The following is a 25,293-nucleotide window of genomic DNA, read 5'->3' on the forward strand; positions in this document are numbered from 1 at the left end:
ATAGCCAAATATCTTGGACCCATGCTAGCTTTTCTGCCCAGTACTCTCCGGTTCCACGAACATATACAGGTTGATCGCGGTCATTATCATAACTCTGGAGCGCCAAACTACCAATGGCTGCAAGCTGCTCTTCGGATCTTTCTTCGAGAAAATCACCCACTCGAACTTCTCCCGCCTCTACTCCCATGTACATCATTCTGAAATGAAACCTTCCAAGCATATATGGAAGCAATGCAGTTTCTTTATGAAGCTGACGAGAGGTGAGCAGTAACGCTAGGTCGTACTCTTTGGCTGAGTTCCTCCGTGTCGTCCAGCCGACGAAGTTCCAATTGTTGTCGCCGAATACGTAGGTGTATATCATGTTGCGTATTTCGCCCGGCAAGCGGAGAAGAGGCGAATTGGTCGCGTTGGCTTCGGTGCTACAAACGATACATTAGCCTTCGAAATGGCAAAAGCTGGATACCTTACATCTTGTCGCGAGGAGCTTTTTCGCGGAGACGTCGAATCGCTGCCCTCTCTTCAGCACCCTCAAAGCGCCGCTTCTTTGCTGCGGGCTGGACGTTGAGAGGAGAAGACATTGCGGGGTACTTTCGTGACGTCTTGGTGCGTTGTGCTGCGGGTGGTGTAATCGAGCGAGGTGGTCGGTTGAATGTGGAGGGGAGTAGAAGTAGGTTGGGAGCAGACTGCCAGACTTGTATACGTGCGGCATTCTCTACTGAGCTAGTGGCTGCTGGAGGCGACAATGGAGGGCCATGCGTGTTGTCTGCAATTACCAGGTTTCACCGTTCTTCGCTACCCCATTCCTTCACTTCGAAGCTTCCCCAATGCAGAAATACGATCGCTCTTTCGTTCTGACCTAGGCAGTCCAGAAGAGATCCGATTCATGTTGCCTGTACTGACCCATCATGTCTTTCCGGGAACCTTCTGGCGAAGCTGCCTAACACCTAGTTTCTCGGCCCACCATATTCCAGTGTCAGTCACCGAAAAAGGTTCTCCCACTTCCTCCTCCTCGCAAGCCTCTAGACTGACGATCGCTTTGATCTGTTCGACCGATCTCTTGCTCAGGAAGAACTCGACGCTCTGCTTCCGCTGGTCCATTTGGTAGTATTGATCGAAGAGGAAACGGATCGTGCCGAGCTTATATGGGAGCAAGGCTGTTTCAGCGTAGGCTTGACGTGAGACCAGGAGGAGACTCATGTCCAATAGCGTAAACGATCCTGCATCAGGGACAAGGTAGCCTCGGCGTCCACTGAAAAGGTACTCTTCGCCGCTGAAGACGTAGGTGAAGATTATGCTTCTAAGCTCGGCCGGAAGGCGAAGAAGAGGTGAGTTAATGGAGTTGAGCTCAGTGCTATACCAATTGTCAGACAAACCAGTAGTAGAGCTTGTTATGGTACTTACAGCCGATCGAGTGAACCTAGATCCCGTATCACGCCCCTTCGACGAACTCTCTCGTCTCGACTCTTTTTTGCGGATTGTGCAGTAGCTGGGGATGGCGCTTTGCGCTTTCGTGGTGCCATGATGAATTGGAGTTGGGCTGCAGAAAGCGAGGTGATCTTGCGACAAGGCTGCGTCGTAGAAGGTGAGAGCAACTGGGCGGTCCATTTGTTGAATGCGGCTAGCGTTGTTTGACTAGCTGCCGGCGGAGGGCAGGGTGCACCACCGCCTTGAGTCGCTCATCCGGAGATTCATATCGGATTTGACCCTTCATTACAGTTCTCCGGTGGTAATGTAATGTTTCACACAGCAAGACTTGGAAGAGATCAACTGCGTCCGCCGAAGAATTGACTACTATGGGCATTCTCATCATTGTTTACTCACATGCCTTTGATCGAAAGGAAAGATGCTAACGTAGTGACTAACTGCAATGGTCAGAATACCCATAGATTTGTAACTCGATGAATACCACCGCATGTATACATGGACGCTCCCCCGACGGTCTCAGATTTCCCCAATCCTTCGTCTATACCATTCCGGACACAATGCCTTCACATCATTCTTAGCGAATGCATCAGCCCATTGCACCCCAGTACCCCAATATGGCCTATCGTGTCTGGTCTCAGGATCATATCCAACGACTTCAAATTCCTCGTCCATAGCTCTAAGCTGTTCCTCCGATCTCCCGCCGATGAAAGCCCTTACATAAACTTCCCACGGGGCTCTCGGGCTGTGGAGAAAAAATTGAAATAACCCAAGTTTATATGGAAGCAACGCGGTTTCAGCGTAGAGCTGACGAGATGTGGCTACTAAGCCTAGATTGGCTCTTTGAAACGAGAATATCTGACCGGGATCGAAGTCCCTGTCGTTGTTATGATCCACAAAGCCGCAGGCTGTGCTGCTAAAGACGTAGGTATAGATTGTGTTGCGTAGCTCGGCGGGTAGGCGGAGGAGGGGTGAGTTGGCTGCGTTAAGCTCACTTCTACGTAGTTTATCAGTTTTGCATTCGTGAGATTAGGGATTGAGGCTCTTACAACTGGTTGCGACGAGCTCGACATTGAGGAGTGTGGGTGTCTTCAAGAGGGCGGGATGACGCGTACGTCGCGGGTCTAGCGTAGACTCGGTTAAAGAACGAATCCTGGGGGGTGCGGAATCTCCAAGACGACATGTTGTGCTGCGTTGAGGGATTATGTGTCAGTGGGAAGAGTACTGGTGGAAGGAGAGGAAAGGGGGTAGAATACAAGTAGTGTAAGTAATATTGTCAATGTGGCATACAAAGGCTCACTTCAACCGATGGCTAGCCGAAAGGTTGAGTGAATTTAGGAGTAGAGCAATCGATCAGAGAGAGTTCTTTGTCGTTCACTCTTACAATTCCGTTGTTCTTCGGCTGCGTTGTATCAACGCGAAGGCACGTTGAGTGAAGTTAACACTGTTTGGAAGGGACGTCGATTGGCCGACGAAGGGCATGTAACGTGAAATGATCGAATGGACTAGTGGCAACGTTGCTGCTCGGGTTTGATCTCAAGACTGCCGCAGTCTTGGTACGCCAACTCAAAAAGCTGACACAAGTATTCAGTAAATGACCATCGAACACTTACTTCTGGTTGCGTCTTCGCGGAGGGCACGTTGCCGCAGGCTGTTGAGTGCATGATGATAGATTGTTTCCCAAGATCTTCCCCATACTCACACTACTGATTGCGATCACCAAAATCACAGGCGCGCTCCAGACTTCGGTGGAGCCTCGCATGAGCTAACCCGCGAAGGCCTGATGCTGCAAGATAGAGCGCCATAGGTTCTTGCTGCTTCGGATCTCGAAATACTGCGCTGACCTCTTATGACAGAAGCGCCGTCATGCGTCGCCCGTGACTCTAAGCACACAAGTGGTGACATGCAGCTTCAATACTGAAGAGTAGTATTTCCAAGGCTCGAATGTATCGCGAGTTGTTTCCCCCACCTAAGCACATCACCATGGTCGTAGCGATACTGCGACCCTGTCTTCCGCAATCTTTATAGTATCGAAATCGCCGTTCGTGCGATTGCGAACCGGTAGGAGATCTTCGCGTCGAGCGAGGCGTATGCGACAATGCTGGTCGCGTTCGAGGGAATGTCGACAACATCGGGCATGTACAGCTCCTGGGAGCGTGCAGAGGCACTCTGGTAATTAGCAGAATGGGACATAACTTGGGAAGGTACAGGTAATGTATAGTGATGGCTGAATGTCTACGAGAGCTTGACGCGTCCACGCGTGGAGGATACAGGTCATGACGCGAATGGCGAGCCAAACCTCATTAGTGCAGATGTGGGTCTTTTCCAGGTGCGTCCTAGCTCCTGTGCACTCTCCTCAGCCGCACCCGTGGACGATGCCGCGCCAACCTGACTTGCTCGAGTCTCGATAGCTTACTTGATCACGTTGATACTTAGTGAGAGTTGTCGCGCTTTCTATAAGCCCTTGAAATTTAGGCTTCGCATGCTCTTTATCGACTCCGTAACCCGTGACGATCCCAGCAAGATTGAAGGATCTCATCTCAACTCCGCGCATGTATATCAAGATATGACGAACAGAGCCTCAATCGGCGGATTGTACTGTCAATTGTGCTTCGATTGTGTGTGTGGCATGGAGCACGTCGCTGCAGAAAGCAACACTAGGACTCTCGGTCGCGATTGGCTGACCCGCATCGGGCTGCATAGCTGCTTTTTTCTGCCGTTTTCAGTTCAATCGGCCTGCAAACCGCCTTCCATATCCGGCGGCTGCTGTTCTTACGACGTACCCAGAACATCGTTTGGAGCCTCGTAGACCATATCGCAGCCAATCATATGTAGCGGCCCCACACCACACTCAACGCATCATTTGTAGTGGAGGCGGAGCTTACAATAGAGGGTGCCCAGTGATAGCTGAGCCATCTGATGTCTGTGCAGTCACCTTCGATTGGGTCCGACGGCTTTCGCATCGCGGCACTGCGAAGCAAACGACGAAATGGCAGCAGAGCGTTCGTTGAGGCTGAAAGCGCGAAAACAATAACTTGGAAAGAGCGCACATCCCCTGAATATACCAGGTCTATGAATTAGGTTCGGCAGACATTACTGGACTGTGGCCTGTACTACGTCGTCAGCTTCCATCATGGGTCAATGCCTCTCACGCTTGTACGGCAATCATAACATATCTACAGCGCTTGCGCCTGGTATCAGCCCAACAACACTGGAAGATCAGCGCAATCCTCCACAGACCGAATCAGATTTCACCCGCGCTCGATCGCAAGAGCAGTTCAATCCCGATGCCACAACGAATCGAAATTTGTACGCGAATCTGCAACCTGTCGATATCGATACGATTAGAGACGACATCTTCGAAGCATTAAAAGATGGAATGGTTGGTAAGAAAAGCGAGGAAATCATACTTCTTGAAGTTGTCAGCAAGATATGGGCACAAAACCGTCACCGCAAGTTCTACGTCAATCAAGCGTGGTATGACCCGGAGTGGGACAGGACCAACTTCATGGAAGAGATGATTCAGATAATGTCAATTTTGATCCGCATCAATTTCCGCCATTGGAAGCGGTTTGGCGCAGTTTTCGTCGGGCATGGGGATCGGCGAGATCAGAACATTCCTTTTGAGTTGAAAAAACTGCAGCAAGACGGCTTCTTGGGAAGATCTGAGGGAGCGCTGTTCTACGAAAATCAGTTCGCGTTCTGTCCTATTCCGATCCCAGAACAAGAAGATGAGTTTGTACTGAACAGCGAAGAGCGGCTTCCCTGGATCGACGAACCAAAATTCGTAGGGGAAGGCGGCTTCGGACAAGTCAACAAGCGAACAGTCGCGAAGGGATTTTTGCGCTTTCAAGATTGCACTACCAATGTGGAAGTAAGTTGCTACCGCATAAATGAAGCGTCTCACGCGTCGTTAACCTCTGCATTAGCCCAGAGCTGTTGCTGTCGAGACAATATCCGGAAAAGATGCACGGAAAGGAGAGTTCAACAACTTGAAGGAGCTACGTCAATGCCTTAGTGATCACATACGGATCATGGTCAATCTCGTCACGATGGTCGAAAAGTCAAGCCCGAATGACATCTATCACATTGTTTACGAACTGGCCGCGTACGACCTCAATGTATTTCTGACCAAGATGCGCCATAAACTGAGAAAGAGACGTCACGCGACAGCCACACCAGAAAGAACAGGTTCCGCCAACATGTGGCCTGGCGATCTGATTTCAGAAAGCGTCAATCTTGCCGACGCATTGGACTACCTGCATAACCGGCTTTACTCCACCAAGCTACATTCGTCGCTCTCCCATAACGACATCAAACCAGAGAACATCCTAGTGGTCTATCCTGAAACAACGACTAAGAATGAACTATACCCTGTGGGACAGTGAAAACTCGCCGACTTTGGGCTCGCGGTGATCAAGATTAGGAGATCACCTGAAGGCCCCAGCAAATACCTGAGTGCAAACAACAATCTGTTGGTTCCTTCACACTAACAGAAGACGCACAGAACCGAGAGACAGAAATCTGTGTCCAACGCTATACCCGAGAGAGATCCGGAATTGGATCAGGAGACTCCCCAAAAAGCGAATTGTAGGAGTGCAGATGTATGGTCTTTTGGATGCGTTCTTTCCGAGATCGTCACCTACGCTGTCAGTCTGGACCATCATCACGCCAAATCCTTCCGCAAGTCACTCGAAAAGAGCATCCCGGGGACCCCAAGTTTTGTAATCAAACTTCCAAGGATGTCAAGCCTGAGTTCATCAAGCATCTTTCCAGCCTACCGGACACTTCTCAGAAAGACACGCGCATCCCGGCAAACGTTATATGGACGACACAGTGCGTCGATCTGATCAAAAGAATCGTAGTCAAGGGGCCCGGCAATCGGCTCGACCCAAGCGACATCCGACTAGGGCTTAGCCAGATCGCGCATTCTATGCACTCCGGGAGAGAAGAATGGCTATCATAGCTTACCTGCGCCACTAAATGTGAACATAGGTGCTGCCACTGCGGACAGCGCGTCTTCTGCTCCAACAAGTGCGGTGTCTCAAAGTCCGACTGAGTATCACGATCCCGACCACGATCATGAAAGAGATGACTTACTTAGTAGGATACCGAGTATCACCATTCATCCAGTGGAGCATGCAAGCTCAGATTCTATACGGCCTCCACATCTTAGAGAGAATGAAAGACGGAGAGCGTCGGCGCCTAGATGAAGTACGGAAGGTTTGCATTGTACTGTAGCTTTGCGTATTTTCACCCCGGGATGAATCAACCTGGGGGGTTGAGTAGAAACCGCGTCTTTATTCATTTCTTCTCCAGACTTCGCTATTCCCTTCGAGATCGCGTCTGACAGGTATCGCAATGCTACCTTCAGCTTCATCCAATTCACTCTTCTACCTATTTGCTAAGCAACGCCTTCCCATAGACACCCTGTTCATCCTCCTCTAATAAGATATGGATTATACCAATACTGGGTTATCCCATACCCGCATCGCTGACCGCGAGAATCTGCCCATTTCGGCGTTCACTTGGATATTCCATGCTTTCCCTTCTCACATGATATGGGGTATGCCAAGCTGATGTGCCATGGTAGTAACGATGACTTCCTGCGTACTTCCCGAAGTGGCTGACCATCATGTTCTTGTCCATGGCTAGCTCTTGTTCTTTAGTTCTGTTCTTCACGAACCTCTCCACACAGTATGACCACTCGACCTTGGAAACTCTGAACTTGAACTGGAACAAAGCGAGGTGGTATGGAAGTAGGGATGTCTCGGCATGCAGCTGGCTCGACGCAACGAGCACGCCCAGGTCGTTCTCGTCGAATGAAGTTATGGAAGTGGTCTTGTCGAGATACGCGGTGGTGCCGTTGAATAGGTACACGTTGTCGCTGAAGACGTAGGCGAAGATGGCGTTTTTGAGTTCAGCCGGAAGACGAAGGAGGGGCGAGTTGAGTGCGTTCATCTCAGTGCTGGGGCATCTTGTTAGCAATCTTTGTCTAAATATGTCTGGAGAGGTAGGGAACTTGCATCTTAGCACGGCGAGCTTCACTTTGGAGAGCTCGATCTTTGAGAGGTTGATCGCGTAGATCTTGCTCAGGCATCTCTGTCCCGCGCTGAGCTCGACGATCGCGTTGTGTATTGTTCTTAGTAGGTGATGCGCCGAGTTGAGGCTTTTTTCCGCGCTCTCGAGATGTCATAACGGTGAGCGCTTAAGGTGTTGGAAGGTCTGAGAAGCAGAGTGGGGTTGAGGTGAAAGATGAGGTAGGAGAGTGTAGAGTAGCGATAGTACATTCTACGGGAGCTTGCTGGTAGGCTATGATACAGAGGCCCACTTAATTTGACGCTACCACAGATGCATAGAGCGAAACTAGCCACTGTCAACTTCCATGGTTCCACTTCGTGCCAAAGAGTAGCCTGCATACTCAAACATTGAGATCAGAACGGGCTGAAATAGACGCAGTAGTGGTACTGCCAACTTTCAAAACCCGAGAGACACCCATACTGCCTGGCATTCCTTAATGAGACTACCGTCTTTAATACAAGAACTCGCACTCTTCGTATACGTCTGTTGATCGTGACCGAGGAAAGTGTAGTCTGTGACGATCGATAGGTTTGATGCCTGTTAAACTACCTCGAGGAGCATTCTTGCCGCCGTACTATACGTGAGTCCATCTAGAAAGACAGTCGCTGTCATAATTTGGTAAATCAGCACAGGATCTCATTCCTGTTGTTCATACAAGATCACGTAGTTTGATCAAAGTTCGAGAGCGACTATAAACAGACGGAGAATAGCAACACCCTGAGTTTGTGGGTGTAACGGCATGATCTCACATTCATAACAAGTCAAGGTCAAGAGAAACGACGATGGATACGGTCAGGGCTCTCACCCGAAGAAACTACTCAGTCCTTCTCCTCCTTGCTCCCGTTATCCAGCTTGGCACCCTTGTTCTGGGCGCGCAAGGCGCACTCTGCCTTCTCCAACTCTAGACGCCATGCCTCTATATCAGCGTTGCACTTTGCGTCAAGCGCCTCAGACTTGGCGCGACGGCCCTGGCCCTCTTCAACCGACTCCAATTCACCCCCATGCTTGATCTTGCTCGAGCCGGCAGGAACAGCTGGGGATTTGGATTTCTTGGATGGCACGAAAGTCTTGGGTGGCATCGCGACCTTGGACAGTACGGAAGGGCGAGCTTCTTGGTCCCTCTTCTTGGGACCGGTTTGTATGAAGATCTCTTTGCTCTGAGGCTGGACATTCTGTGCAGCCTGTTGCTCAGGAGTGGGAATGGCCTTCTGATTGATCACAGCTGGATCGAACCATGGATTCATTCCCGGTAGTGATTCTCTAAATCTCTCTGGTTTAAACACAGTCCCGTTGAAGTAGATACGCGAGCGGCCATTGTATCGGGACTTCGGATCATCAGGCGGCAAGAAGGGGCCTCTGTTACGCAACATCCGCTTCGCAAAGTTGTCCGAATGCCATCGCAGCTCGATGGGCTCTGCGTTCCAATGGCGGAGTGGACACACTTCCCAGCTCTCGAAGTCGCAATGGTTGTTCTTGATCCATCCCTCGCAGTATCCCAGATCCATACCTGGCGGGGCACCGTATTCCGATGGATTCAATTTGATGGCGACCGCGTCTTGACCCTTGGCGTTCTTGATAGTCTGTCCATCGAGTGGACCACCCTCGTGCTTGGCTGTCTGCGTCCTCGGCATGCCGGCGCAGTTCTGCCAGCGAGTCCAACCGTCTCTGACAAGCGCGTCGTCTAGGGGGCCCTTGATAGGTGGCGCGACTCTGCTGTATGTGCCGGGCGTCTAGACTAGCCAGGTTTGCGACTTTACATTCAATGTACTAGCACTAGATAACCTAGACAATCTAAATAATTAACTAAATAACCTATTACTTATAATAGCTACTTAGCTATTACTATAATACTTTTCTTACGTATTTTTATTTTTATCTTTTATAATAATTTTATAACTTACTAAAATAGCTAATATCTACGTCTTTTAGTCTATATTTATAAACTAACTATTTAAAATATTTTACTTTACTTAAGTAAGCTAAATACTAAGTAGTTAAAGTTACTAAATAAGATTTAATACTACTACTCTCTTAGTAATTAAGAAGTTTTTAGCTACTTAGTTTATACTTATAAATATTAGCTATATTTATATTTATATTAGTATTTTTAGCGTATATATTTATATACTTTAATACTTATTAAGAATAAAACTATACTTTTAAGTATTATATAACTATTTAGCGTATAGCTAAGCTTTAAAAGAAGTACTACTTCTAAAAATAATAATAAGTTAGTAATAAGTAGCTTATAATTTTACTACTTTCTTTATTATAATAGTAAACTTTAAAAAAGCTAAAAGTTATAAAGAGATACTAAGTAGTAGTAATTTACTATTAAAAATAAGCTAAGTATTTACGTAAAAGATAGTAATTATATTAGTAGCTATAGTTATATATATATTATATTTTTAAGAAGTAATACCTACTATAGTTACTTTTTATATTTTTTTCTTTTTAACTTATATCTATATATAGTAATTTTATTTTATAGTTACTATCTACTTTACTTTATAGTACTATAATAACGTAGAGTAAAATAAGCTACTTATAACTTCTATAATATTAATAACTTTAATAAAAAGATACTCTTACAAATAAGAGAAATCGCAAGTATAATACACTAGCCGGGTTTGCGTTGGCGGCGCAGTGCCTCTTCCGGCACTGGTCTGAGCCGATACTGACCTTGCAACAGCTGGTGCGCCATATGCTGATGGAGCTCCAGCGCCTCTTCCGGCGGGTGGTGGTCGTGCCTGCGACGTTGGACCTAGCGTACGACTGGGTGTCGCCGGTTTCTGGGCGGGCGGAGGTGGGTTCTGTGACGCGCGCGTTTCGGGCGTCACCCCGGAGTTCCGCTTCAGAAGCGATCCAAAGGCTGGGAGTGCTTTCCGGCCTACTTGTTCTGTAGGCGCGCTCTCGTTCTTGGGTGCAAGCTTGGGAGCAGAAGGTGCAGGCGATCTGAATGAAGGCGGTTTGAGTAGCGTCTTCTTTCCTGAAGATGCTTGCGGAGCCTGCGCCTTCTCTTCTGAAGGCGCGGTGAGGCTGCGGCTGTACTCAAGCAGGGCGGCATCGCTGCGCTCGCGGCCTTGTTGGATCAGTTCGCGATAGCGAGCGCGCTCCTCTGGATATCCCGCTGCTGAAACTAGCAGGTCGGTGTTCCAACGGGGCATCTTGTAATCTTGATCCCCTGCGCGCACCTTGAGCTCCACTGCTTCTAGGTCTGCGGCCAGTTTATCGAGCTCTTGGTGGAGCAGGGTTTCTGCACATTGTTAGTTGGTTACCGGTGGGCTACAACAGCGGATTTAGTTACTTATCGGATCTTGGGACCCGGGTGGAGGCGGAAAGCCTCCGCTACTGTCACTCATGATTGTAGCGTTGATGTTGGTGTTGTTGTGTTGAAAGGTTAGTGCGCGCGCGACGAATATCAAAGTGAGATTCCGCGCTAGGCGCAATTGGGTACCGCCATGATCGTGACGGTGAAAAGCGCCACGCTTACAGTTTGAGATGGGGTGTTTACTGCCTCTTGTATCTCGTATCCTTTCCGTCATGCACATGCCTTACGTAGACTCATATAGCCCGATCGAGGCTTACGTTGACTTGTTCATGGTAAACACTATACACAAGTCGACCTAACAACCTCGTTGGTTACAACAGCACATTTCCAACGTTAGATACAAAGTTCTTAGGTGTTACGTAGCTACTGGTAGCATTCTGGTATCTAATGTCACCGGAACCATCGTACGCCGCTTTCCGTAGCCCTAGTGAACTACTACACATGACCCGCGTAGCAGCTCACAAGCGTCTGTTAGCTACGCGGATGTGCCATTCGGTACTTCTTATTGTACTCGATCTTACGAACAGCAATTGGGCTTTACGTGCCGCTTACGCAGATAAGTACTGTAGGGGACTGATGCATGCGCTCTCTTGGATACTTCGGTCAAATTTCTCCGCGATTACATGGAAACGAAACTCGCGTAGGCTTGACAATCACTCATTGTACTCTGCGCTGACTTGCGCTGGTCTAACTCGCGTTCGTTGTCGTACGCTGTGCAATCTGTCTAGCTGTCCTGGCCTGTTACATAGACTACAAGGATGCGGAGCGCTACGCATGCCTGTGAACCGATGCGTAAGGTCCACTACCACTTGATCTTCCTTTCTGAACCTTACGCAACATTCAGGTCATGGATCTACCAACTTACCCTCTCATTATACCAGACTCCAGACCCATTCATCAACTTGGACATGTACGTAAGGCGACAAAGTCACTGCGTAATGTCTGAGACGATTGGGACAGCTGTTAGATACCTTGCGCAACCTTGCAGTACTTGCGCAAACGTCTGCAGGCAATAGTTATGGAGTATCGCGCGATGTAGCACGCCACCCAGGTAGACCCATGAGATGACTGCTACTCCAATCGAGAGTACCGCATGCTATTTCAAAGCTACACTACATTCCGTAACATTGTAGGCAGTGTTACAAGCGGCGAATCCTTTGAAGAGCGGGAAGACTCAAGTTCCAAGCGCTTCTCCGGTCACCGAACTGGGCATTTGCATCGAGGAACCTCTACACTGAGGTATGCACTTCGTCAACGCGATGACTACACTAAATACAATCTGCTTCCACCCCATTTGCTGTTCATACGCTGTTGATATGATCTAAAACAGTTCCTAAGAAACTATGCCTAGGTGATGCGCAGCTTGATGCGCGCACTGTGCGTACAGTTGGGATTCTCCAAGATTGTGGGTGAGCCCCTCAGGCCGACCTCGCTGCATCGGCGAGAGACACATTCATTTAGAATGACTTCATTTGCATCCGCATACCTAGGTAGTCTTCAACATGTAGCCTGGTGGTGGTCGCAAGGAGGGGCGCGCCTACCGAATGTGGAAGGGACGATAACAAAGAGATCTCAGACCTCGGAACACTCACTCTCTTCCACCACCACACCCACCCCCACCCCCACATTGACACGTCGATGGAGGGTTTCCTCGCAGATGTCGAGGATTACCGGCTCGAAAATGAGCCGGCGCGACGACAACTAAGAAACGCAATACTGGACGCTCCGGAGCCCGGTCCAGGGTATCCGTCCCATGACGACGTCACAAGAGGCTCACGCCTGATGGGTATTCTCAGACCCATAGAAGACGACATGAAGACCAGGGCAAGAGCCATGGAAACATCTGATCTGATAGAGGCGCACAAGAAAGATACCGATGCTAGACGAGCAAAGTATATCAGTAGGTGCAATGCTCTTCTTCAGAAACAGCAGGACGTGCACGATGCCGCTCTTCGGAAACAGAAGAAAGTCTTGTTCGCCGAACACAAGGAGGCGCAGGATAGACTCGATACTGAGTACGAAGATGAGAAAGAAGCAGCTCTCAAGGAACAGAAACGATCCTTCGACCGCGCGCAGAAATCCGCTCTTCAGGAACGAACAGATCAGTTCGACGCGGACAAGAAGACGGCGCTTGAGCAACAGAAAGAGTTGCTCGGAGGCGACCATGACGCAGCACTTCAGGAGCAGAAGGAGCAACTTACACGCGACCGCGACGATGCACTTCATACTGAGAGGAAGCAGCTTACACGCGACCGCGACGATGCACTTCAGAAGCAGAAGGAGCAGCTTACACGCGACCGCGACGATGCACTTCAGAAGCAGAAGGAGCAGCTTGAACGCGACCGCGATAATGCACTTCAGAAGCAGAAGGAGCAGCTTACACGCGACCGCGACGATGCACTTCAGAAGCAGAAGAAGCAACTCGAAGATGAACTTCGAGCGCAGCTCAACACTCTCAAAGACGAGAATGCGTCGGTTCTGCAAGCTCTGCGGGAAGAACTCGCCCAGGACAAAGAAACGTGTCTTGGTGATCTTACAGAGGAGCTTGAAAAGAGGCAAACCGAAGCTCTCGGGGATCAGAAAGAAGATCTAGAATCCGAAAAGCAGACCGCTCTTGGAGACCTTCGTGAAAAACTCGATGAGAAACACTCGGCCGCGAATCGCAAGCTACGAGAAGATCTTGAAAAGGCGAATTCCACCACTAGCGGCACGCTGCGCGAGCAGCTTGAGACCGAGAAGCAGACAGCGCTTCAAGAACTTCGGTCCGAGCTCAACGATGCGCATTCCACCGCTGACAGCACGCTGCGCAAGCAGCTCGAAACCGAGAAGCAGACAGCGCTTCAGGAACATCGGTCGCACAGGGTCGCTCTTGAGCAGCAGAAGAAGCAGCTTGATGATGAGAAGCGGAACGAGCTTCAAGGTCAAGAGAAGCAGCTCAACGAAACACATGCGACGGATCTTCAGAACCAGAAGACCCAGTCGGATAGTCAGGAGCAGCGATCACTCGAGGAGCAGCAGAAGAGGCTCCATGAGGAACACTCTTTGGCTCTTCAGGATCAGAAGAGCGAACTCACCAACGAGAAACATCGAGAACTCGAGGAGCAGCAGACGAGGCTCCAAGAGCAACATTCTTTGGCTCTTGAGACTCAGAAGAATGAACTTGATGGTGAGAAACGGCAAGAACTTCAAGATCAAGAGGAGAAACTCAAGGATGAAGGTTCTCAGGCTCTTCAAGATCAGGAGAGCATACTTGATGGCCAGAAAGAGCAGGCATTAGATGCACTGCGACGCGAGCGTGATGAAGAGGCCCAAAAGGAGGCCACACGATACGGAGACGACAAGCAGGCGGCGCTTGATGCCCTCCGCGATGAGCGCGACCGTAATCTTCAGCACCAGAAGACACAACTCGAGAGCGGCAAGCAGGCGGCGCTTGATGCTCTCCGTGATGAGCTTCAGCAGGAGCGCGACCGTGATCTTCAGAAACAGAAGACACAACTCGAGAGCGGCAAGCAGGCGGCGCTTAATTCTCTCCGTGATGAGCGCGACCGTGATCTTCAGCACCAGAAGACACAACTCGAGACCGAGAAGCAGGAGGCACTCGATGCACTCCGTGAAACGCTTCAGCAGGAGCGCGACCGTGATCTTCAGAAACAGAAGACGCAGCTCGAGACTGATGCGAAACTCGAAACCGAGTCTTTGAGAAAGAAAGACGAGGAAGGCTTCCAGCAGAGAAAGTCAGAACTCGAGACCGAGAAGCAGAAGGCACTCGATCAACTCCGTGAAACGCTCGTCGGAGACCATGAAGTCGCCCTCCAGAACCAGGAGACGGACTTCGAGCATAAGTCCATGGAGCGTCTGCAGCTAGTGCGAGCTGAGGAAGCAGAATACCTTGGTACGCTCAAGTCCATGTGTGAGGCTAAACAGCTACAAGCACTGCGGAAACAGAAGACCCTACTTCTGACCGTCGGCGGGAGGCAGCAGACGGAGCTCCAAAGGCAACACACCGGCGAAGTCGACCTCTTGCAGTATCAGCTTGAGGGACTCAGGTTGTTCGGCCGGTCTATCCAAGCCGATTCGGGGACAGAACTAGTCACCCAGTATCGCGACGCCTTTAGATCGCGGCATGCGCTGCGGATAGAACTGGACGCGTCCGATCGGCAACTCGCCATGCAAGTCCACTTCAACCGCAATGTACAGGAACAGTACAACGGGGAGCAGCATGCGAAAGACCGCCAACGCGTACGAGAACTCCGCCGGCTGAGACAAGATCTAGGGTCTCAGATTGATGCCGCGAAGCGCCGTGGCCAAGAGTTCCGGATGCTTGCGATGGTTCTTCTTCGCAGTAACTACGAGTTCAGTAATCAGCTCGATGAGTCGAGAGACGCGAACAACAAGCTCGATCAGGATGTGATCGAGCTGACAAAGGACAAAAAGTCCGCCGAGTCTGAGGTCGATCGTAAGGATGTCCTCTTGCAGACCCTGCGCAAGAACATCACGACGGCTGCTGAGCACATCGGTTTCAAGCTGCCCGCAGATACGGAACCTAACGAGATGATTGAATATCTTGTGGTTTACGGGAAGCCGTTCATCTCCAGGATGTATCGCGTGCCGTTCGAGCAGCTTTCGCGTCGTCTCAACATTCCAATCGGACAGTGGCCTTCGTTTGATGATCTTCTTCCTCAGGAACACAACGATGCAGTTGCATCCTTCCTTACGAATCAGGTAGACAGCATTGTCAAAACCTGCAACGCCAAAGTCGACGCAGAGCAGCTTCGCACTTTCAATGTCCGATGCGCGTGGCTCAACTCGAAGATGGAAGCCATACAATCCGCCACAAACACCATCTCGGGCCTCAAAGCGCAGTTGGACGCGAGAGGCGAGTTCCTGGATGAGATGATGGAGCTGCTAAGCTCTTATCTAGATCCCGGGGGTCACTGGGACAGGTTGGTCGCAGCGGCTCGGCATACAAAGGCGATGGTGGTCGAGAGAGACCGCCAGATTGGTGCCCTAGAAGTCCATATCGAGACGCTAGAGACGGCGCTAATAAGGAAAAGCGACCTACTCAGGCAGGTGACGGCTGCAGCTGAAGTACTAGATGCCAGACTCAGGACATCTTCGTAATGTACTTGTACGCGGAGGCGGCCCTTATAGGGATAAGTGTACCATCAATACTATGACAACCGTGTTCTGAAAAAGCATGCATTGAGTAAATTCCGAGTCCATCCCGGTGATACTGCCTCTCGTAGCCCAAATGTCGTGCATATGCAGACTTTTTGATCATGGACAACAGCGGTGTTAGGCCGTCGATGTCCCAGTTGCGGCATTCCCTGGTATGACAAAGCAGCATATCAATGGCCACCCCGAACCAAGATCCGCCCATATTCTGACTCAGAGTCACTACACTCATTCGGTGTGATGCCATTGCAATGCCCAGGCGACGAACTACGGCCAGATCCGCCGCCAACTTCAGATGTGAAAACCTGGCATCTCCGCCGCATCTGGAGACTATACCCTATACAGCCAATGCGCATTGGGAAGACTCTAATCTCAATACACTTGATATACATATGTCTCTTGGTGGGTATCCGCCTGGCTTGAGTACGAGACAACGCAACCTGACACTCCTCGCAATGACGGTTCGCGTCACAGCATGCATTCTACTTCGTTCCAATATTCAAGGCAAGATCGTCACTCGAGAGAATTAGACTAGCGAACCAGTGGACAATGCGCATGTTGATATATTAACAAATACGCGCAGACGCGACACAACAGGACCTATATACCGTGAGGCTCATGCCTCACCTGCAGAGGTCACCAAACATACTTCCTATCTGGAAGAGATATCCGACCGTACCATCCATCTGCCCAGGTCTTCGTCAAAGTAACGATCGGGCGGCTGTGCTGCCGTCGGTGGGGGAGGTGGACGAGTCTGCCCATCCTCTTGGGCTTCGTCGCGGTGTTGGTCTTGCGGGTTGCCGTGCTGCTGGCCGCGACCGCGTTGCTGACCTTGACCGCGCTGTGGACCCTGACCGCGCTGTGGACCCTGACCGCGCTGTGGACCTTGGTCGCGTTGCTGGCCTTGGTCGCGTTGCTGGCCTCGGCCGCGCTGCCCGTTCTGACTGCGCTGCCCGTTCTGGCTGCGCTGCTGGCTCTGACCACTCTTCTGAGAGGTTTCGGGTTGCGGCATTTTAGGACCGGCGGCCTTCTGGCCAGGCTTCGTGAAAGGCGCTGTAGGGGTCTTTCCTGACTCCGTCGCCATTCTGTCCTTGAACTCCTGCTCGGCCTGTTCTAAACCGAGTACAACACCGTCGAAAGTACCTTTCGGTAGGTATTCGGGCGTCATGGGCCAGATGTTTTCGGGAGACCATATGCGCGTGTCGAGACTGTCGTCCCAGTTTGGCCTTCCCTTATCGCGGCAAAGCGCCCGCCACACGAACTCGTACCCAATCTTCTTACCAATCTGGTAAGGGTTCTTCGGGTTGGCCGTATCGTGCAGGTAAGCATACGTCTTTGCATCTACTTCGTAGTCGAGGGAAGCGGCTTTCCTATATTCATAGGTCATGGTGCAATCGATGTACCCTGCAAGATATTTATGCTCCAACAACTTGACCATCTGCAAGTCTAGGAGACTATATTTTCGGCCCTCTGCAGGCAGCAGACTAGTGGCCCGCGCATCCTTGATGTGCTTACTGCGGGCGTCGAGATCGTCGAGGTGCCATTCGGTGACTATCTTGAAAACATTCATGATTCTACTCTGCTTGTCGTCGAGATACTCGTTTCGAAGCTGGAGAGGGGCCGTTGTCTTTTCGGCTTTGGTCTGTGCCTGCACTTTCTTCTGTGCTGACACTTTCGCGACCCCGATGTCGACAAGCTTCTTGTAGTCCTCCTGGTTTCGCAAATGGAGCGTAACCTGCTTGGCGAGCAATTCGCAGACCACTTTGGCATAGGTGAGGTCTGGATCAGTCTCAGGTTCCGACGCCGCTGCTATCCTGGCCGAGGTAGCTAACATGTCCACGCGAATCTCCTCGGGGACCAGCTGCTCTTCCGCGATGATGAGTTGGTCTTGCCACTCTTTTCGTTCTGAATCGAGATTGGCCGCCTTTGTCTCGTAGTCGATCTTGCTCTGCAGGTTGGCCTCTGCTTGAGCGAATACGTAGTCGCCTCTCGCTTCGAGCATGGCGAACTGTTCGACCATTTCTTGCCGAACCTTTTCGCGCATCTGATCTTCCTCGATCTTGCGAGATGCGGCCGCTTTTTCCAGCTTCCTGATCTCTGCTCTGAGATCAGCGATGGTCGATTGGGCATCTTCGAGCTTCTCGCGAAGTTCCTGGTTCGTGCCTCTCAGGACTGGTTCTGTCGGAGAGGGCTTTTCGGGGTTGGCGCTCGCGGTCGCTTCAGCCTTCTGATGGACCTTCTCTGGTCCATCGCTGGATGTCGCGGGCGGCGCGGGGTCGGTGTTCGATTCACCGGAGGGTGTGGAATCGGCGGGGCCGTCCAACGGAGTGTCTGGGGGCATGGACGCAAACCTCCCTTTGGAGGTTGTGCCTGGAGTATTAGAAGCCATCTCCACACTATGGGGGGTGGCGATGGTGATGGGGGTGGTTTGTGAAGAACAGCGTAGCTCTGTTGCTGCGTATATTGTTTGTGCTCGGCACCGAGTTTTTCCGGTACCGCTACGCAAAAAAGTCACGGTGAAGTGAAACGGACCCATTTGGGACTAGAGCGTAGTATCATCTTCAAGCTTTTGCGTTAGTCATCAAGCAGTATTGTCGTATGCTTCCTTCACACGTCCCTTGCTGTCAGGTCTTGCCACTGTTTCTCAAGCTTCGAAGCCTTTTCTTCAACCTATTTCGTTTCATTCGTTGCGGCCCCAGTGCTACTGCGCAGATCCACGGCCGACCTTGCGGCTCGGTCCATCTTCATCAGTCTAGCAAACGTACCGTCTACGTTGCTCCTCAGATCTCTAGTACTAGCTTCACAAGAGTCTTAGATAGCAATGCATGTATGCCTAAGGCTTTTCCAACCCAAGACCTGGTATCGCTTCTAGCAATAGACATCTTGCAAAATGCCGTAGACCTGTAGCTATGATTCCTCTTCAAAACATTTTGTCAGCGTCGGGTGCTACTGGCAAGAGACCTATCGCGGACGTAAGATAACACACGGTGTAGCGTGCGACTATAGCGGAGGCATTAACTGCATAGTAGATGGAAGGCTCTGGGCTGGAAAGCTCTCGCTTCGAAATCAGCAAAGAGCGGAAACGTATACGATGTCAGAAGTGGGGGAGTGAGGCTGACTACGAGCATGCGTAGCACATGGCGGGGACAGCCACTAAAGGGAACTACACATATGGTTATCATCAAGCACCACGTCAAGGGGGGATGTCAACAAGGAAAAGATTGATGCGTCCCGCTTATGCATCGCCCATACTAAAGTTCCTGATGTGGGACCCAATATGGCAATTCTTCCAGACGCGCACCGGGCCTTGCCTCTGCTGGCAAGGGAAGCCACCCTATGTGCATAACGCCATCCAGCTCGATCAGCTTCGAGCATGCACGACCGGACTTTATGCATTTTGCGCACGCCTCGTCGTGATCCTTTAGGGTACACTTGTCCTTGGCGTGACTGATGACGTTACATTGGACGCAATACTGTCCTTGTAGTCTGTCGTCTCGTTTGACCAATCTGGCAAACTCTCTCCAGTTGTTATTAGATTTAGCCAGCTTTCTGCTTTCTTCCTCAAGATGCCTTGCCACGAGCACTCCAACTTCCTTTGGAGATACCCACGTCTTGTTCTTTCGGTCCCGGAATAGCGAAGGCAAAACAGGCTGCTTGGCAAGTTTGGTTGATGCCGCAACTGGCACCAGAGTCTTTCGCATCGTTGGGCGAGCTTGAGGCTTCGGCGATGCTTCGGGACTTGAGCCACTCTGCTCCGGCGTGGTGCGACGGCGACGGCGACTGGATCTCGTCTGATCCGCATCCGTCTGGTCTTCTTGATCACTGTCAAGCGTGGTTGACGCATGTTTCTGCTTCCGTGACGCTTCGGGACGAGAGCTACTCTGCTCCGGCATGGTGCGACGGCGACGGCGACTGGATCTTGTCTGACCCGCCTCCGTCTGGTCTTCTTGATCACTGTCAAGTGTGGTTGACGTAAGTTTCCGCTTCCGCGTCGTCCTTCCAGATGCATGCGAGTCGTCGAACGAGGAGATACGCGGCCCCTTCTTGTTGCGTTCCGCGCCCTGGACACGCTTCTTCTTGGGTGACGGCTCCACGAATGAATTGAGGAAGACCTGATCAGAATCTTGATCAGAGTTTTGTTGGGACTGAACTTTGGCGGGAGCGAAGGTAACCTTATCGCTGCGGCCGGCCCGCCTTTTCTGCGGGCTTTTTGGTTCAGGTGTATCAACGATACGTTGGTGATCTTTGAGCGACGTTGTCTCTTGCGCTAAGATCTGAAAGTCATCCCGAGACTTCTGTCCATCACCTGGAGACGTCGGCTCGTCACCCAACATGGGCATGTAATCGTCGTCATCACCATGAACGGGGTTCGTCGGAGGGCTGTTCGGTACTGGTGACCCCGTTTCGGGTTGCGAGTGGGACTGGGCTGTCTCAGTCGCACGTGGAGTCACCGCTTCATTTCCTGAAGGCTCTGTGCTCAGCGCTGCGAATTTGGCGAGGAACGTCGAAGCATACTGTTCGTCTGGTGCTAATTCTGCCAGCAGATCCTCTTTGAACCCGGGACTCACTTTAGAACCGGTAGCTGAAACTTCAGCTACGATGTCGTCTGGTTTGCTCGATACAGAGTATTTCTCGGCCCTCTTTATCCAGGGGTCTACTCGAAGGGTATCCTTTTCGTCTGGAGCGTGAGCCTCCGGCTCGATGCCGTATTGCGCTGTTTTCATTTGCTCGAAAACGAAAGGCAGCTGCTCTCCTGCACCGGAGTAATCGGCATCTTCGAAGATACCTGGGACTGTGAAGGACCTCTTCCATTCTGGAATGGGTGCATCTTGATCGGGGCCGGAATCTGGCCAGAGTCTTGATGCCTCCAGTACCTTTTCTGGTCGCGAGGATTTTTCAGGATTAACACTGCTCTCAATCTTACGTCGCTTCCTCTTGGGTGGCCCAGACGCCGACATCGTTAGGTGTCGTGGTGTTGTGATGTTGCGGTGTCGCAATCTTGCTGTGGCATCGTGAAGTGAGTCCAGGAAAGAGGAAGGCACCCTGACCACCAAACTCTCACTCTCGCGAAGCCCATGCCACTTCCTCACTCGAACGGAGCTGCTTCCTTCTCCATCCACCATTTTCCCCCACAACCGCGAAAATGGAGACCTCCAATCGCGACCCCGGAGGAGCCCAACACCAGCTTCCCCAACCCACTGACGGCACGCGCTCTCGGTCCATCTGCCCAGACTGTGGCAGAAGAATGAGACCCGCCGCTTCCCCTTCCGTATCCAATTCGGCAGATCAGCCCGAATGTACATGCGACGGCGAAGGCCATGCGAGCGCTAATCGCGGTGCGACAGTGTCTCACGCGTTAACGCCAGTGATTCGCACTCCCTCCCCAGATCGTCGCAGCAGCAGCAGCGATCTGCCCATCCCAGTTACTACCTTGCAGCAGAATAGGCCTGCAAGTCACGCCGATGAACCACAGCAGTGGGCATCAGATCCACCCCTCGACCGTGATTCAGAAGTAGTGACGGCATACTTCGAGAGTGATGAATGGCTCCAGGCTAGAGATGAGCCTGTTGATTCAATCGAGAGAACCGAAGAGGCGTCAGACACAGATCCCTCGAGCCAGGTTTTCGTACATGGCAGACCAGGCAGGTCTGCGCCCGCACCAGATGGGTCCGCGCTCGTACCAGATGTCCGCACAGTACAGCAAGAGCGACAGGCATTCCTCAGCCAGGAGCTGGATACTCAACTGATGTGGGAGTTCAAGGAGCCAGGAGTTCCAGCTCTGGTAGCACGTATGCAAGCAGACCACTCGCAGAGACGACGTGATGCCAGAGCTGCGGCTGAGGCGAGACGACGCGATGCCAGAGCTGTGGCTGAGGCGCCAATGCGGCGAGCATTCGAGTTGGGCATGCACTTCGTAATGGACTTTTACGATGAGAGCCAGCACAACATCCCTAGAGCCGCGCTAGATCGAGCGCTCGGCCAGATCCAAGACCCAGCACAGGATGGAGTATTCCGTATGCTTAATGGTTTACCACGAGGTGTCCAGGTCCTTAGGACACCAGAATCGGAGGTCTTTCCACCCACATCACCCATTATGGATGACTATCTCTTCCCAGAAGTAATACCAGAGACTCCCACCAGGCGGCGGTGAGCGAGATAGTCCAGAGGTTATGTAGTAATATCATGTCCATTCTTACCGTGAGTTGTGCTTCGTGAGTCATTTCTGATCATGTTCGTCGGTGATAATCGTGGCCCTGCCTGGCTTGGACACACTTTCGCTATTGGCTGAATCCCATATAAACCCAAGGCTGCCTATCTACCCTACTGGTTTGCCTTTCGTCGCTAGATAGCTAAAAAGGCCGCTAAGAGGGAGCCCATTCTCTAATCCCCAATAATCCGCGATAGAGGAATGTATGAGCTGTGGGGTGTAGTCAAAGGAATGCAATAGAGGCGGCGGAGAGAGTCGCCTATGCATGTTTCAGCCTAGTGATCCTAGATTTGTGCATAACTAACAAATTAGCACTATATGAAAGGACAGGATTACTTGCTCAGCGGGTGCCTAATTATCCCAACCACGTTCTTCCTAACAGCTAGCTGGCGGCGACATGAGTTCCATGTGATTCATTCCGTAGCCGCACCATGGAGGTTGAAGACTACAGGCCTGACGAGAAGACATAACCCTGTCTTCGTATTGTCTCGGTAGGCGGCAAACCATGGTTTGCTCCTCACGATGCGAATTCATACCCCATATGTATTCGGCAACAGTGGTAGCGTGAAGGTGCAGCATGGAGGAATCTGCCGAACGTTTTGTGTCTCCGGGCCGTAAACGAGACATACATTGCCTTCTTTGGCCTTTCGTAGCGCCTTCTAAGCATACCATCCAAAGGAAGCGGATCCGAAAGGCACCCTGTGTGTCAGATGAGGTATTCTTGGTGATGCGCAGATACTAGAGAAGGGGGTTCCACAGGTTCGCGTTGGTGATACAGAACGTGGGGTTGTAAGGGGATTGGTGTGAAGGAAGAAGAACCAAGCGGCAAGTCATGGCCTTTCATATCAAACCCTTTTGAAGGCGGACCGAGCGGCAAGCCATCGAGTCGTCGCATTGAAATGCTGGAGCAGCTAGCAGATTGAGTGGTGAAGAGAAGAAGAAAAGGGGACAAAGTAGTAAGGAAGGGTTCATGTACGCGAAGAATGGAACCCGAGCACGTGAGACCCACGGCTGGAACATGCAAACCTAGAGGAGAATGATCAGCACCAGTACCACACCAAACGACAGCAGTACGTACCAATCGAAACCACTACTCTTCACTGCCAGCTCCACATTCCACACAGAACACCCAATCTCAGAACGGAACGATTTCACATTCCATTTCCACAGATAATATACACTCGGCGCGAGACTCCTCACTTAGTCCCACACCTCCAAACCCCATGCCTTATCAAACAAAAAAAAACGCCACAGAAACCCTAGCTTTCGACTTGCTCGACAGTGTTTATAAGGGGTATAGAATCTTGGAAACCCCGGCCCATGTTTGTAATGTAAGAAAGAAAAGACTACTAATTTCCACTCGCTCCCGCCCCTGTATTCACACCAATCTCCCTCTTCCGTCTCCGCCGCTGCCTTGCGTTGTCTTTGAGAAACTGCGGGTCTATGAAACCTTCTGGGAGTTCAAACTCCTTTTCTGCGAACTCGGGTATGGGTTGGCCGAATGCAGATGCGTTGCGACCGTGTCTATGTTTGCCGAGGGCTGCGGCGCGGAGGTGTGGTTTTGCGTAGAAAGAACTGAATGGCGCTGCGGGTTCGGGTGGTACGAAAGGGAGGAGGAAGCCATGGGGACGCGGGGGCCGCCGTGGCTTCGGTGGCTCGGGCTCTTTGGGCTGCTGTCGTGGTGGTGGAGGATCGCGGCTGCGGACTACAATGTTATCTGAGTCTTCTGTTTCCTCGCCATCCTCTTCTTCGTCTTCTTCTCTCGCGGCGAGCGCTGCTTCCTTCTCAGCACGCAGGCGCTTCTCCTCTTCTTTCCAGACGCGGAACTTGTCGACGAGGGCTTCTACCTCTCGGACAAAGTAGTCGCGCTTCGCCTCCCAGTCCTTTCGTTCGCCGTCTGTCACGCCCGTTATGCCCATGACCTTGAGCCAGTCTGGACCCTGCAGTCCGTCGAGGAGTCTCTCCAACTGCACCTTTTCGTGCATGGCGCGCTCCTTTTCGATATTCCGCAGCTGCTTCTCCTTGCGCTCGGCACGTCGGTGCTGTGTGAAGAAGACGGAGTCGGCGAGCGGGTCTTCGCCGTCATTGTGGGAGATGGCATTGGCTATGGAGGCGTAGTTGAGGACTGTGAATGTAGTCGACGACTGGGCCGGCAATATTGACGGATCCGAAGCATGGCGCGGAGGGGACGAGTGTCGTGCTTTCCGTGACCGCGTCGGGCTTACTGAGCTTCGCGGGGGCTCTGGAGTCTTGGCCTTGATGGGCTCGTCGACGATGTATATGGGCGTGTCGACATCGAGAAATTCTGCACGCGATCAGAGCTATATCGTGACATGTGACAGGGACAGTGACCTACCATCCTCTTTGGGCACGCCGGCAATGATGTCGTCGTAGTTGGCAAAGTAGACGGCGAGGTCGCTCTTCAGCCGCGAGCCTCCATCGTGGCTCCGCAGGCTCCTCTTGTCTGTGGTTGTGGAGGAAGCGGTGGACGCCGGGGCGGGGACAGCTGGGGGCGCAGCAAGCTTGCCGGAGCTGCCAGGCCGGGGCGTGGACCTCGCGGAGGGCACGTCGTCGGCGTCGATGCCCAGGGGCGCGGCGACGCCATTGGTGATGCGCAGCAGCTCGCCATGTGGTTGTGTAACGGTAATCTTGGTCGGCGGTCTCGTGTCGGTCGCGTCGGGCTCGAGGGCAGTGGCTGGCCGCTTCCTGCTGCTGGTGCGCGCAGGCGGCGGAGGTTTCGCAGGCGTGTGGGCGACGGGCTTGACGGCGCCGTCGTCGTCGGCGCGCGCAAGCAGAGGGCCGCTTTTCGAGGCCCGTCTGGTCGCGACGGGCGCGTGGTTGTGGTTGCGCTGGGCTTGTTGGTGGGCGTCATCGCGCGACACGGGCAGGAAGTTGAGCCTGGTCTGCCGTTCATTCGAGCTCCGCAGCAGCGAAGGCCGAACGGCGTTGGCCATGGTAGTGATCAGACTTGAGATCATTCGCGATTCGCTGGGTCATCTTTCAGCTATTCATTGTGGAGCTGCCATTGATGTCGCGCTGAGATGTGCCAAAACGCGAGCCGTTAGGGGGTCGTCGA

At 51.8% G+C, this 25,293-nt stretch overlaps 10 protein-coding genes across 10 annotated transcripts; 3 read left to right on the forward strand and 7 right to left on the reverse strand.

Annotated features, from left to right (window-relative positions):
• Positions 1-464: 464 nt before the first annotated feature.
• On the reverse strand, positions 465-709 carry J4E87_009875 (uncharacterized protein; the record flags this gene model as incomplete). The annotated part of the gene is made up of 2 exons (XM_049381449.1): positions 465-613; positions 685-709. 2 exons carry the CDS (start codon positions 707-709, stop codon positions 465-467), a joined length of 174 nt encoding a protein of 57 aa, XP_049228777.1.
• A 194-nt stretch (positions 710-903) lies between these two features.
• J4E87_009876 (uncharacterized protein) lies at positions 904-1,520 on the reverse strand (the record flags this gene model as incomplete). Its single annotated transcript, XM_049381450.1, has 2 exons — positions 904-1,351; positions 1,402-1,520. The coding sequence occupies 2 exons, from the start codon at positions 1,518-1,520 to the stop codon at positions 904-906; spliced, it is 567 nt and encodes a 188-aa protein (XP_049228778.1).
• Positions 1,521-4,555: 3,035 nt separating this feature from the next.
• J4E87_009877 (uncharacterized protein) lies at positions 4,556-5,810 on the forward strand (the record flags this gene model as incomplete). The annotated part of the gene is made up of 3 exons (XM_049381451.1): positions 4,556-4,559; positions 4,605-5,296; positions 5,352-5,810. The coding sequence occupies 3 exons, from the start codon at positions 4,556-4,558 to the stop codon at positions 5,808-5,810; spliced, it is 1,155 nt and encodes a 384-aa protein (XP_049228779.1).
• Positions 5,811-6,897: 1,087 nt separating this feature from the next.
• J4E87_009878 (uncharacterized protein) lies at positions 6,898-7,450 on the reverse strand (the record flags this gene model as incomplete). Its single annotated transcript, XM_049381452.1, has 3 exons — positions 6,898-6,949; positions 7,037-7,383; positions 7,445-7,450. The coding sequence occupies 3 exons, from the start codon at positions 7,448-7,450 to the stop codon at positions 6,898-6,900; spliced, it is 405 nt and encodes a 134-aa protein (XP_049228780.1).
• An 871-nt stretch (positions 7,451-8,321) lies between these two features.
• Positions 8,322-10,865, reverse strand: J4E87_009879 (uncharacterized protein; the record flags this gene model as incomplete). The annotated part of the gene is made up of 3 exons (XM_049381453.1): positions 8,322-9,233; positions 10,125-10,759; positions 10,811-10,865. The coding sequence occupies 3 exons, from the start codon at positions 10,863-10,865 to the stop codon at positions 8,322-8,324; spliced, it is 1,602 nt and encodes a 533-aa protein (XP_049228781.1).
• A 1,607-nt stretch (positions 10,866-12,472) lies between these two features.
• Positions 12,473-15,955, forward strand: J4E87_009880 (uncharacterized protein; the record flags this gene model as incomplete). Its single annotated transcript, XM_049381454.1, has 1 exon — positions 12,473-15,955. One exon carries the CDS (start codon positions 12,473-12,475, stop codon positions 15,953-15,955), a length of 3,483 nt encoding a protein of 1,160 aa, XP_049228782.1.
• Positions 15,956-16,661: 706 nt separating this feature from the next.
• On the reverse strand, positions 16,662-18,545 carry J4E87_009881 (uncharacterized protein; the record flags this gene model as incomplete). The annotated part of the gene is made up of 2 exons (XM_049381455.1): positions 16,662-18,379; positions 18,542-18,545. The coding sequence occupies 2 exons, from the start codon at positions 18,543-18,545 to the stop codon at positions 16,662-16,664; spliced, it is 1,722 nt and encodes a 573-aa protein (XP_049228783.1).
• A 715-nt stretch (positions 18,546-19,260) lies between these two features.
• Positions 19,261-20,967, reverse strand: J4E87_009882 (uncharacterized protein; the record flags this gene model as incomplete). The annotated part of the gene is made up of 1 exon (XM_049381456.1): positions 19,261-20,967. One exon carries the CDS (start codon positions 20,965-20,967, stop codon positions 19,261-19,263), a length of 1,707 nt encoding a protein of 568 aa, XP_049228784.1.
• A 705-nt stretch (positions 20,968-21,672) lies between these two features.
• On the forward strand, positions 21,673-22,160 carry J4E87_009883 (uncharacterized protein; the record flags this gene model as incomplete). Its single annotated transcript, XM_049381457.1, is given in 2 exon segments — positions 21,673-21,676; positions 21,694-22,160. The coding sequence occupies 2 exon segments, from the start codon at positions 21,673-21,675 to the stop codon at positions 22,158-22,160; spliced, it is 471 nt and encodes a 156-aa protein (XP_049228785.1).
• A 1,406-nt stretch (positions 22,161-23,566) lies between these two features.
• J4E87_009884 (uncharacterized protein) lies at positions 23,567-25,195 on the reverse strand (the record flags this gene model as incomplete). Its single annotated transcript, XM_049381458.1, has 2 exons — positions 23,567-24,522; positions 24,574-25,195. 2 exons carry the CDS (start codon positions 25,193-25,195, stop codon positions 23,567-23,569), a joined length of 1,578 nt encoding a protein of 525 aa, XP_049228786.1.
• Positions 25,196-25,293: the final 98 nt, after the last annotated feature.

The sequence above is a fragment of the Alternaria ethzedia genome, assembly GCF_023757985.1.
Source record: "Alternaria ethzedia strain BMP 0044 chromosome Unknown scaffold_40, whole genome shotgun sequence".
NCBI lineage: Eukaryota > Fungi > Ascomycota > Dothideomycetes > Pleosporales > Pleosporaceae > Alternaria > Alternaria ethzedia.